At 37.0% G+C, this 14,479-nt stretch overlaps 1 protein-coding gene across 5 annotated transcripts in view; it reads right to left on the reverse strand.

Annotated features, from left to right (window-relative positions):
• The window catches only part of LOC150101167 (synaptic vesicle glycoprotein 2C-like), a 408,918-nt gene that overhangs the window by 165,985 nt on the left and 228,454 nt on the right, over positions 1 to 14,479 (reverse strand). For all 5 annotated transcript variants that reach the window (XM_090402054.1, XM_090402053.1, XM_090402055.1 and 2 more), the window contains one exon: positions 7,735 to 7,882. In XM_090402054.1, the coding sequence (XP_090258180.1) occupies positions 7,735 to 7,882 (148 nt within the window). The remainder of the gene's footprint in view (positions 1 to 7,734; positions 7,883 to 14,479) is intronic.

Here is a 14,479-nt window from a genome sequence, read left to right on the forward strand (position 1 = left end):
TTCTCTCCACGAGACTCTGCAAATTACATCTTTTCAATCTTTCCTCATACTCAACATTCCAGAGGTCAGAAACTACCTTAGTCAGTCGCCTTTGGACCCTTTCCAACATCTCTTCATCCTTCTGAAAACCCGGTGACCAAATCTGGGCACAATAGTCCAAGTGTGGCCTAATCAAAGCCTTATACATTGGAACAAGTATCTCCCTACTTCTACATGTCAGTGTCCTCCGCATCATTCCCAGAAGTCTTTGTGTTGTCTTCACAATTTTGGCGATGTGTCCCCTAAATTTTAGATCCTTATCCACTATCACCCCCAGATCTCTTATTTCCTCTACTTCCAACAATATATTCTCACCAAGCATAAATTCTGCATCTCATCTTTGTTTTCCAAATTTTAATAATCCCCATTTGCTTGCCCAATCACTCAATTTATTCAAGTCTTCTTGCAAGGCCACAACATCTTCACTACTCTTTATGGTTCGTCCCAACTTTGCATCATCTGCAAACAACTGAATATCTCCATCAAAATCTTCACCAATATCATTAATATATAAGTTAAATAGTAATGGCCCTAAAACAGACCCCTGAGGCACTCCACTAGTGACTTTCCTTTTCCTGGATATTGCACCCCCATACACAACTTGTTGATACCTATCAGATAGCCAGTCTCCAATCCAATGCACTAATCTAATATCCAACCCAATCTGCTCTAGTTTGACTGTCAACTTATCATGAGGTACTCTATCAAAAGCTTTTGCGAAATCCAAGTATATTACTGTGTATCCTTCTCCTCTGTCCAAGGAAGCAGTCACTTTATTGTAATAAGTAAGTAGATTACTAAAACATGACTTCCCTTTAGCAAATCCATGCTGTCCATCAAAGATTATACCATTGTTGTCAACCCAACTCTGGATCCTAGTTCTCACAAGCTTCTCCAACAACTTAACCACAACACCTGACACACAGATAGGCCTATAGTTTGATGCTTGAGTTCGATCACCTCCTTTATGAAGTGGCACAATCTTGCCCTCCTTCCACTCTTTAGGAACTTGGCCAAATGCAAGACTCGTATTAAAAAAATATGTCAAGGCAGGTGTCAACTCTCTGGCACACTCCTTCAGAATACGTGGTGATATATTATCAAGTCCCACAGCCTTATTTACATCTAGTTTACTCAACTCCCCAAACACCTCTTGCTCACTTACAGTCAGTCTCTCCTCCCCATCATCAACTGCTCTTAATCTCTCCATGAAGTCACATTCACAAGATTGAAAGATCTTTATGAATTGCTCATTAAGTATCTCCACAACACATTCTGCAACAGCTGTCTTTATACCATTTCCTCCAATCAATGTCATCCTTCCATAATCATTCTTTCTTTTGCTGGCTACATATCGAAAGAACTCCCTAGGATTCTTTCTGGCTTCATTAGCTAACTGCTGTTCATACCTCTCTTTAGCTACTCTCACCAACCAAGTCACCCTCCTTGCCTGGTCTTTGTAGACCTCATGAAATTGGTTACTTCCACTTCTCTTATGCTGTCTCCACAATGCCTTTTTTTTCTGTATTGCATGCTTAATCTCTTTATTCATCCATCTCACACCTACCTTATTTAACCTTCTCACCCGTGGTATACATTTAGACATTGCATCTACTAAACAGTTTTTGAAAATCCCCCAAGCTGCATTGATCTCTTTTCCAGCTAACTCCTCATTCCATGCTACATCTGCAAGCTGTCTCCTGAGCTCTTCATAATCACCCCCCTTGTAGTTCCACATATACCCTTTTTTTCACAGGGGTCCTTGCACTGCTGGCAACCACCCAGGTAATCACCTCATGGTCACTTTCACCAATTGGTGGATGATTTGACACCTCATTTATAATTACATCCTCCGATGAGATGACCAAATCCAAGACCCTTAATCCTCGTGTGCCCTCTGTTACATACTGTCTGAGGTAGTTATCCCTCAAAAACTCAAGAAACTCATTTTCTTTACTTCCAGTCGCTATCTCTTCATTCCAGTCTATATTGCCATAATTAAAATCACCCATAATGATCACCCTTTTCTTATTTGCTTGGCTTATTTGACTATACATTTCACTATCACCACCATCCACATTACCAGGTCTATAATAACATCCCACCTAGTATTTGATTCTATTCACCTCTATCTCACATCATACTGCCTCAAAACCACTGGCCCTATTTCCCTCTTGCATCTCTACCTTGTATGGACATAACTCTTTCTCTATCATCAATAGCACTCCCCCTCCCTTTTTACCCCTTCTATCCTCACGAAACACATCATACCTTTCCATCTCTATTCCTGTCAGGATGTCATCCTCATCTAACCATGTCTCACTTATTCCGACAATCTCTGGGTGCACAGACGCAATTTGTGCAACCATTTCATCCGCCTTGTTCCTTATACTTCTAGCATTGGTATACAAACACAACTCATTTTTGGATCTACAGCTAGTTCCACTGATACCACTCACTCGATGTGATCTCTCCAAGCTGGACTGGGGCCATTTCTCTTTCTGCTTTTTCATTTTAGAACCCTTTGCAACATCTGTTTCCTCTTGATCCCTGGTCATCCCATTACTTTCCTGCCTACACATGCTCTCACCTCCTCTTGGAGCATCCACCTTTCTCACGCTGTGTATCCCTGTCCACCCTGGGCCTCCCCGTTTCCCTGCTCCTCTTGCACACCCATTCTCTCATTTTCTATACTCATACCACTCACCTCTCCATTCATTTCCACTTCTTCAATCTCTCCTGTCTTACTCTCCTGCTCTTCCACATTACTCCCCTCTCGATCAGATTCATTCTGTCTATTAACTTCTCTACCTTCCAGCAGCAGTCTCTCCAAGCGACTCACACCATAACAACTCAAATGCAGTCCATCGCTCCCATACAGCTCACTTCTTCCCTCAAACTCATTCCACACATTAACAAACTGTACTCCCATCTCCTCACACATTTCGGCCAGAATACCATTCATAATCCTTGCTCTCCGCCTCATTTCACCACAATCATACCTAGGCAACACACTGACCACCCTTCCTGTCACACTATTCTCTTTTATCTTTCCAAGCAGTCTCTTGACATTCATTTTGACACGCTCTTTGTTCTCTCTCAAATCATTTGTACCAATTAATACAATTAACTCTTTTGCTCGCTCCCGCCTCATATCCAATGCCTCAATCACTCTACTTATTTTACCGCCTGTAATAAATAAGGAATCAAGAAAAAAAATTTTGGCATTTGAAAGAACTTGTTACAGGAAGATTCTAAGAATAGGATGGGTACAGAAAATCACCAATGAAGAACTCTATCAGAAGATACAACCAAAACAGAATCTAATGCAGAAGATTATAAAATGGAAGCTGCAATTATTTGGACACATCTGTAGAATGAGTGGGGACCAGAAGATAAAGACATTTATGTTTGGTATTTTGGATGGTTTAAACAGAAGAGGTAGACCATACAGAGAATGGATAGACGATATAAAAGACTGGTGTGGAATGGGTGTACAAAAACTGTGACACTGTGCACTGGACAAAGAAAGGTGGAAGAAGATAGTGAAACAGGCATCAGACATCAACGGGTAGTGAGCCCATGGTTCGTAATGATGATGAATCTTAACCTTAGGTTTCATGTTGAGCCATTCCAGCATATTTTCAGAATATTCAAGATGTACATGAATGAGAAGAGAATGGGGGATACTAACAAAAGGTGTCAATATAGATGACATTTATCTGGCTGTTGCTTTTAAGAGACAACTGTTAAATGAAGGTAGTTTATTAATATCAGATCTCAATCTTTTTTTTTATTTGGAATTTGTTACAAGTTTGAAATTATGTATTCCAAACTTATAATACAACATTAGATTATAAGTATCTTTCAAGATAATTACTCATTTCAACCTTAATAAAATCATCAGCTGGAGTACACACATAAGTCAGTCCTTGACTTATGATCCATTCTGATGATCCCATTGTAAGTTGAAAAGATTGTAAATCAGAAATCGTTACGTGAACCTTATGGATATGTTAACAATTAACATGCTTAAATATGATTATTATTTTACTGGTAAGCTAACAGAAGCACTATTCACTTACCAGTAAAATAAGCAAGCTGGAAACTTATGGAGCAACACAACTTCTTCAAAGCTGCTTTATTAATTGGACAATTCATTGGAGGAGACAGAAGAGCCTAGGTCATCAACATCAAATTCTTCACACCTAGGCTCATGGCTCAGTTTCAGAACGCTCTTGTTTGGGTGATTTGTTATGTTTTACAATAGGTGACAAGAGTGGTTGACGAGGGAAAGGTGCACTTTTTTTTTTTTTTTTTTTTTTTTTTGCAAAGGCATTTGATAGGGCATCATGTAATAAGTTATTTAAGTTGCAATATATATATATATATATATATATATATATATATGGAAGTTTGTATCAAGTTAGTGAACTGGATTGAAAATCTGCTGTCTAACAGAGTTATTGGGAGCAGCATCAAGGAAAAGGAAGGTCACAGGCGGAGTTTCATAGCACTGGAAGATTTACTTTTTAACCTTTATATTAATGATATTATCACTAGCTTGAAAGCAAATATTCAGTTATTTGCATATGGTATAAAGCTTAGAAGGGTATTAGTAAGAGTGCTGATGGTAGCACTTCAGAAGAATTTAAAGCTGGATAAATGTGCAGATGAATAGGGATCTCAGTTTAATGCATCTAAATATAAGGTCTTAAAATTTGGAATCTGCTGATGGGCGACTTCAGACTGTTGGTATAACTATACCAAGGAAGTGAATTAGGCAAGGATCTTGTAGTATAGACGATAGAATTTTGGCATTTGGGGGACACATCACGTAGGCAGTGAAGGTAACCCAGAAGATTCCTGCAATACTAAGAAAGACTGACAAGCAGAGATAAAAGAGTAGCGATTCCATTGTATAAAGCCCTAATCAGACCACCCTGGATTACTGTGCTCAAATCTTGGTTACCAGGATTTAAAGGGATAAAGTAAATAAGGTACAGAAGCAGATATCAAAAATGATATCAAACCTGTATAACTTTGATTATGAGAAAAGGCAGAAGTTATGCAAACTGCAGAGTTTGGTGGGACATTTAAACTGTTGAGAGGTATTTACAGGACTGATGCTGGGAACATTTTTCATATAGTAGAAGAAGAGGAAGAAATAAGAAAGGAAATGGTAAATAAGAGGATGAGAAATGTCTTTTTGAATGAATGCTGATGATAGCAGATGAATTACAGCTAAAAAGAAAAGGAGATAGGTAGGAAGGTGGCTATTCATTTGCAGCAGTCTGGTGTGAGATTAAGACCAGTAAGACAAAATATACAATTAGTTGATGCTATAGGTCAGGGAGCTCCACAGATAATCTGGAAGACATGCATCACCAAATTAGTACAATGAGTAAAGGTCGAGTGATTATTATGGGAGACTTCAACTATGGAGATATAGACTGAAAGTAAGAAAGATCATGTGGTAGGAAGGAAATGGAATTTATACACCTGCAGAGAGATAATTACTTGAGGCAGCATGTGATGGAGGGGACTAGGGGAATGAGAGTATTATTCGACCTGGTCACAGGACCAGAAGAGCTATCAAGGTTACCACATTTCCTCCAACTGGTGGAAGTCATCATATGGTCTTGACTTGGAAGAATGTACAACATGAGGATTATTCTGTAAAGAAGGGGTATATGTGGAACTACAAGGCATGTGATTATAACAAGCTTAGGAAGAAGCTTAAATCTGTGCCGTGGAATAAAACACTGCAGAGTAATAGTAGTCCATGGGAGACAGTTAAGTGTCATCTATAGGAAGCAACATTAAATCAGGCAGGAGTGTTAGATGGATGAGCAATATCACTAAGCACAAGTGGTAGAAGAAGAAAATGCTGTGGAGTATATACAAAGATGGTAGAGCAAGGATGACCTCTTAGCAAACATCTGGAACATATTCCATTGGTTTCAAAACTGCCCAGAGCCTGGATGCAATGCTATGCACGATTCCAAACTCTCTAGCAATATCAGTAATTCACCACATCCTTCAAGGTTTCCAATAATTCTTCCCCACATGAAATCATCTAGATCAGGGGTTCCCAACCTTTTTGTTTCTTAGAGCACATTCTAAAATACCAGTAGGGCGACGAGCACCATCTATTTTTTCAAGCAAATTTTTTGAATTCATTTGTTAAATGAATACATACAACGTTTACATTATAATCAAATGTTTTATTACTTAAAAGTTTACATTATATAAAAATTTAAATATATATATGTAAGTTAGTGTTATATTTGGCATTGCATTTCATTGGCCAGTGCTTCATAATTAGGAGAATATGATGATATTCCAGTTCTTAAACTGGAATGAACAACTTCGAATACGCGTCTACTTTACATTGTATGTTTAATACTCATCATGTGTCATTAACGTATCCGTCATATAGCATGCCATGAATTGTTGCATTATTTCAAACTATACGGCACACGGTCGAACAGCGGCAGGCACACACAAATTGGTCGACGGTCGCCACAGTGCCCATGGGCATAGGGTTGGGAATCCCTGATCTAGATGATATCTTTGAGACATACAAGACATCCAACTTTGCAACTTTATTCCTTCATGAAAAGAGCTTCCTTCAAACACAATTCACTTAGTGCAGCCTTTTGCCTTTTATCCTGTTGAGTGCTACCACATGACCCCTTTGTGCATGATTCAAAAGTTTGAATGTGTACCCATTTTCTACTCGAAATCGTCAGTTATACAAATTGCCACATACTAATTCATCTGCATTTGCGGTTGTAATCTTCAGAAATAGTTTTTTTTTTTTTATGTTTTAGACACCAGTATATATATATATACATATTTGTGAAATGTATATTTCATTTCACTGGACTCTACATCACACCATATAATCTCAAATACACTACTTCTCATGATCTTACATAGTTAAATCATATGAAAAATGAAGATAATGTATTAGAAAAAGTACTTGGTATTATTAATATTAAGGAATGTAAGCAGAGCTAATCTAATGTGATATGATTTAACTTTAAACTGAACAAGAAATGAAAAATTAACAAAATATGTCTTTGAAGCAAAAATGTTAGTAAAAAGACTCATAGGAAGGCAGAGATCTATATGGTGGTAGATGTAGTTAGGAGAGCATTAAAAGTACAGAAGTGGAATAAGATAAAGTTTGAAACCAGAAAATTAACAGTCCCATTACAAAGAAGCTGTTAACAGGCAACTAGTACAAGTAATGACATCTTAATTGTTGGACTATCATAGCATTCTATAGGCTTTCTTGATGGATATATATATATATATATATATATAAAGATCAGGAAAGATAATTTTTAATGCCCTTTAATTCCATATATCTCAGATTTATTAAATGTTAAAAAATATGCATTTAAAGCTAATCATTAATGCTGTAAAGCAGTGAATAATGTTTGATATACTCCTTTGTTTATATTATGTTTATTTAAATTTGAAGAGCAATTTTTTTTTTCATCTTTCATTCCTTAAATTATACCTTATAGTAAAATCCTTTTAAATGTAATTACATGCATCTTTATAATATACGTATATGACCCATAAAAAAAGTAATAAAGAACTAACAATCATCTTCCTGTCAGATAGTTTAAAGAACTTACTTAGCACCTTATCCTAATTCAGTTTAAAGGCTTTACCTACCTAACCAACCTTTCTGACTTCCAGTCATGCATAACTCTTTCTCTGCACTGGGCAATACATAGGATATTACAAATACCTCAACTGAATCTGCAGCAAGTCCAAAACCAAGTACAAGAAACAGCAGCCACTGGAAAATCCCAAATCCTGCCTGTAATATAGAAATAATGATTATTAGACTGCTATAGAAAATGATGTTTACTGCAGGAGATCCATTCTAATTGTCACTAGGCATCTCATACCTCATGTTAAATTCATTTGCATCTGTGTTTTCATAATTCCCATGAGTCTTTTTGGCTGGAGAGCTAGTGATGATAATGAGAAATATATAATGAGAAAGTGAATATTTTGTAGTCTTCAGACAGTGAACCATCAAAAATATCCACTTTCACCTTAAACAAAACCTGTGTCCACACCCATACCTGCTCAATAATTGTGTTCTAAATGAAGAAAGATCATCTGATCACAGTGAAACAGTAAACAATTTAATTAATTAAAAAATATTATTTATTTATTAGACTCTGATAATGATTATTAGACTGCTATAGAAAAAGATGTTTACTGCAGGAGATCCATTCTAAATGCATTCATTTGCATCTAATAATGAAGCCTTTGGCTCTTTATATTTAGTAATTAAAAAATATTTTGAGAATCTCAGAATATTGTCAGTGCATCCAACTAAGAGACAATGGAAAATTATAAACATGTTTTGTAACAATGGTTATGTTACAAACCATTGCAAACCTAGTAAACATATTAGTTATTAAGGGAAAAATAATTTTATGCCTACAATTATAATTTCAGAGCTTTCTCTGAACATTAAAAATACTTCAATGAAATAATTTGGTATTATTCCAAAAGATCCTAGTGTTCCATTATGGGCTAATCTGGATGTAATTAGCTGAATATATTTGCTTCTAAGCTGAACAGCATGTTTGACCAAAGTCAAATTATAAGGGCATGGACTTAATAAACACCTGGTAACACCAAGAGAACAAGCTTGTCTTTAGGAGACAATAGTTTTCAGATTTTGTTAATGAGTTTGAAAGTGGAAATACTTGAGAACCTTCGTAGCATGTTCAGAGGTACTTCTCATATAAAGAATAGCAGTCATGATCATGTGTATTTGATCTCAATTTGGTGGATGTGAAGAGAACAGTCAATTTTGTACTATCCTTTGAGAGATATTTTGCTTAACAATTGGAATTTCCTGTTGGAGAAGTATTTCAAAGGAGCATATGTTATGAGATAACCTCTGTGACTTCTACTCCTCATTTCCATGGTCTGATTACTGCTTAATTCTACCTATTGAGATTAAATAACATAAATAATTCTAACTGGCAGTAACAAATGCTCCAAGGCAGGCCATTAAAAAAAAATATCACGAATGGCTTGAGACAAACTTCAGCATCACACTCAGCCTATACTGTGGCTCTCAACATATTTCTCAACTGGGAAAAAAAAAAAAAAAAAAAAAATCTGGATCCAGTTTCAAAAGGGACACATTGCCCAAAACTTGCTTCCTGTTCTAATTGCATTTGAAAATTCTGGTCCCTAGCAAAGCCACTGGACACAACTTCTGCCCACCCACATTTCAACTGTCCTTACATTCAGGTGGTGCTATTCTAACATCACCTAAAGAGAAAGCTTACCCGCTAGCATCATTCTTCTCTTCCAATTCCTGTACAGATGACCAATGCAAAGTACTCTAAACCACTCTACTAACACTGATCCCATGTCACCTCTAGTTTTCCATAAGAAAGAAATCTGTAGAATCCTGAATAATTTGAACATGAAACGAGTCATCTGGTCCTGATGGCATACCATCTATTGTATTAAAAACTTGTGCTACAGAATTACCACCTATTCCATATCCCCTCTTCAATCTTCCCCACTTGACAGGCATCTACCCTGCAGCATAAACACATGCCTACATTCAAACAATAAATTACATGATAACCACAGTAATTACTTTAATGAAATGAAAGTACAGATATTTCGGACTGAAAATAGCAGTACATCATCTGTGTGTAGAAACAAGCAAAATAAACAAGCAATTATTAAAAATATTATTAAATTTTTAAAAAAATTATTAAAATTTTTTTAATAATATTATTTAATATTGATATTAATTTCTAGCACGCAGCAACAGTTTTTAATTGGTAAACCACCAACTACTGCATGTACCTTGTATTCCTGTTCCCTTGATTTGCTTGTTTCTACACACTGATGATGCACTGCTATTTTCAGTTTGAAATATCTCTGCTTTCATTTCATTAAAGTTAATTGCTTTAATGAAATGAAATTGTGGTTATTGTGTAATTTATTGTTTATAGTCATGACACAGGTACCTTTAAAGATTATGCCTACATTCAGCCCATTCCAAAGAAAGTTAATAAAATTCAACCAATAAGCTACAATCCAATTGCTCTCAAAAACTATAGAGAAAGCCATCAACAGCAAACTTATACACCTAGTGGCCTACCAACTAACTAGTGACCAGCAATATGGATTCAGTTATTCTTGATCCACAGCTGATCTAGCATTCACCACTCACCTCTGGACTTGAGCCACAGGAAGGTTTGGAGAAACAAACATAGTCACCCTCAACATTTACACAGCATTAAATGAAGTCTAAAGAGTTTGGCTCAACAAACCACCATCGTATGACCTACTCTAACTTTTGCAACTAGGTCACCAGCTTTCTCTCTGGTTATTCACTATGTATCATGGTTAATGATTTCCTCCCCTCAGATTTTCATACTAACACAGGAGTACCTCCACAGCTCTGTACTTTCATCCACTTTCTTCCTCCTGTACATAAATTACCTGTTTTCACTGACTTACCTACAGCTATGTTGATGACAGCAGCATGCTCTGCTCTTCCATCTCATCTGACAAACCTTGTAGTACCCAACCTTTAGAATCCTCCATAAATGATGCCTTAAAATCTGATTTCCTCTCGATTCTTCAATGGAGAAAGGATAACTTTGTGAACCTGAACATTACCGAAACACAATCCCATATAATTTCTGGCAAGAAAGATCTCGCATCACGTTTTCCCTTATTTTCAATAACACTCAGCTGAGATTTCTCTTGTTGGGTGCTCTTTCTCTCTCTCTCTCTTGTCTTGCACCTACAGCCTTTCCTGGCACAAACATCTGTTATATTTTTTGCCTTCCAAAAAACACATGGTGGTGTACATTTCTGCACAATGTACACCTAATTTTTACCTATACAACTGCTAATACTATATAAATCCCAAATCTATCCTAACATAGAAGACAGCTCACACATTTGGGGTAGTGCACCCAGAACCCCACAGCATTGCTAGATATTATTTAGTAGAGGGAAATTGGATAAAGTGAGGCATTATCTCTCACAGAATCACCAGTTCTTCTCTCATATTCATTTAATTTCTATCTTATCCCTCTTTGACATATTTTATTTGAATTAAATACATATATGACCAAAATAAAATAGAATTCCCTGTACAGGGGATCAATTTTTGCCACTGTTTCTGAAGGAAACTTGACATTTGCCATATTCTTCCATATGAGGTGTCAACTGTCACCTCTAGTTTATCTTAAACTAGAGGTGTCATCTGTCACCTCTAGTTTATCTTAAACTTATTTCACACATGAGATTTATTCATCACATTTTTGCCAAAAATAAAACAATCAGACAAACATAAATCAAATATATAAAATATATATATAGCAGATACATAAAGTAATAAAGAAAAAAACATGGATGCCTTTTATTTCCAAGGGAAGTAGACAAGGCCGTTTAGTCCTAATTAACTTTTGGAGACTGGTAAACAGCCAAATTCCAACTCCACAATTATCCAATCACAGATAGTTGGTCTAAGACCATCAGTAATTTTAACTGGTATCCAGGGAGGACTATACGACAGACAACTGGCGCTATTTTGGATAAGAGGGTGGCTGCTGAACAGATATCAAAAAAGTGGTATATAGAGAGGCAGAATCTAGGCTAAAACAGGTGACTAGTGGTGTGAAACAAAGTTCAGTGCTGGGACCATTGCCGTTTAATTTGTACATAAATGATATAGGAAATAATCTGAAAGGAAATATTCAGTTGTTTGCTGATGATGCAAAATTAGGTAGAAATAATAGTTTATTAAGGCAATGTGGAGAGCTTGTGGGCCGATTTAAATAGGTCGTCAGTATACGGAAAAAGTTAATGGATGTTATCATGAAGGTTATTTTCTTGATCATAAATTAGTAAATAATAATATTTTTTGGTTTACCGATCAAGTGTTGATCAATTTAATTAACTGAACCAACTAGTTTCGCCACACTTATCTGTTGGCATCTTCAGGGCTTACATAGAGGTTTAAACAATCTCACAATTATGCATAGCTGCAAACTGACAAGAATAACTGTAAAACACTGACTAGAATAATTACAAATAAAATAGTATCGAACGTGAGTGAAACACGTATTGCGTCTACAAGATCAGCTAGCTGTTGCTGAGGAACTTTCTGTAGTTTGTATTAAAGTTCATTTCTTCCGTTTTTAAGGTTCTGATTAGGGTTTTCCATATCTCTGGGAGTATTAGGCCTTGATTTCTGTTAAGGTTGACAATAGAACGGGCGACTGTGGCTGCCTCTTTGAAAATTCTTGAATGGTAATCTTCCTCTATGTAAGGGGAACAGCTTTTGTCCCACTCGATGACACTAATATATTCAACCAATAGAATATATTAGTTTACTAATATATTCTATTGGTTGAATGTTACTCTTATTTTATGTTGTTTGAGGAGATTGGCAAGCTTGTTGGAGATGCCACTTACAAACGGAATTGCAATCGTTTTTATATATTGAATATCTTCTTGTTCTCTTTGTGGTGGTTCAGAGAAAAGGATTTTATTGACTAGTCTTCTTGGATATCCAGAAAAAAAAAGGTCCCTCCAGTTATCCTTCGAGATAAAGATAAATGGACCTCAGTCTCATCAAGATCCCTAGGAGAACAAAATATCAATTTCTCCTGGGAAAGAAATACTGAAGAGGGTGTAAAGATTCACCCTACCACTGTCACAGATTATCGCATGATGACAAAAATGCTGAACAACTCTAAATTGCCCTTCCACACCTTTGCGCTAGCAAGCGAGAAGAACTTAAAAGTAGGTCTAAGAGGAGTGGCTGAAGGCATCACAACTGATGAGATCACAGCTGACTTCATCAATCAAGGACCGACTCCAACCAAAGTCAGTAGAATGTTGAGGTCAGATAAAATACCAATGCCACTGGTGTTGGTCGAAATCTCCAACACTAAAGCTCCTGAATCAGATGGTATCTCAAACAGGGTGATCAAACTGCTGCCTCGAAAAGCTGTAGTGCACCTGACCAGTGTAACAAATGCAATTTTAAGATTTCACTATTTTCCTTCCACCTGGAAACTGGCTGATGTAATTCCTATACATAAGCCAGGCAAAGACCCCCCCACCTACCACAAAATTATCGTCCAATCAGTCTCATCTCCAATCTGGGTAAGGTTGTGGAGAAGGTCATCCTCTCACGACTCCAAACCTCAGTAAATGACCTAAACATCCTCCCTAAAGAACAGTTTAGTTTTCGGCAACACCATAGTACTACCAGCAAATCCATAGAATTGTCGAATCCATCACCACCACCAGCTACAACTTGCGCCAGTGCACAGGAGCTGTTTTCCTAAACCTATCCAAAGCATTTAACGAAATCTGGCATTTTGGACTCCTGCACAAACTTATCTCAGACGGTACCTCACTAAAAATGGTTCATCTAATCCATTCATATCTTCAGAATAGATCAATAGAAGTCAAAATCAACGGTTCTACATCATCCCAGCACCATATCTTTGCTCAAGAAAGCTTCAAGAAAACCTTCTAAAGCTGGAGGGTTGGTTCTCCAAATGGAGATTGGAAGTCAATCCACAGAAAAGCTCAGCCATTCTTTTCTCAAAAAAGGCCAATGTCTCCTGCAGGAGATGTGTTACTATTCAATGCTAAAATTCCCTGGCAGACAGAAACAAATTACCTAGGTGTAATTCTTGACAAAAAACTATCTTTTAACCAACACATCAAAGTCTACGTGCGCAAAGGCATCTAAAGCCATAGCTCAGATCTATCCACTAATTAATAGAAATAGCAAGCTCAGCAACATAATCAAATTGCAGCTATAGCAGATGACGATTCGTCCTATGCCTCTCCAGCCTGGAGCCACACCTCATACTAACATTATCAAGATACAACGAGTGCAGAACAAGTGCTTGAGAATGCTTCTGAATGCCCCGTGGTATGATAGAAACAATCAACTTCACAGAGATACAAATATTCCCTATATTTTCTCTTTTCTACAATCCTTAGCATCCAAGTTTTCCCTAAAGACGCTCACACACCCCAACGATTTGGTTCAGCAAGCTGCAGCATACGAGGCAACGGGCATATTCAAATATAGAAGACCAAAAGCTATATTAGCCTCCTATAGCGATGCATAATCTCGATGCCCATTCAGGGCGAGCAAACTGCTCATAAATTTTACCCTCACTGTAACCACAACAGACAGCGGAGAACATGTAAAGCATCTTGCTTCACCCCTAAAGACATAAATGTCAACTGTCAAAGAAGGGAGAAAAAAGGGGAGAACAGAGAGTGAAGGACACGAGGTGAAAACACAGGCCAAGAAAGGGAGGTAGGAAGTGAGGATGATCCCTGACTAGAAAGGGAAAGCTCGGGTCTCAGTGAA

Source organism: Typopeltis vanoorti, chromosome 12 (assembly GCF_054136105.1).
Source record: "Typopeltis vanoorti isolate ZY-2024b chromosome 12, IOZ_Tvanoo_1.0, whole genome shotgun sequence".
NCBI classification, from domain to species: Eukaryota; Metazoa; Arthropoda; class Arachnida; order Uropygi; family Thelyphonidae; genus Typopeltis; species Typopeltis vanoorti.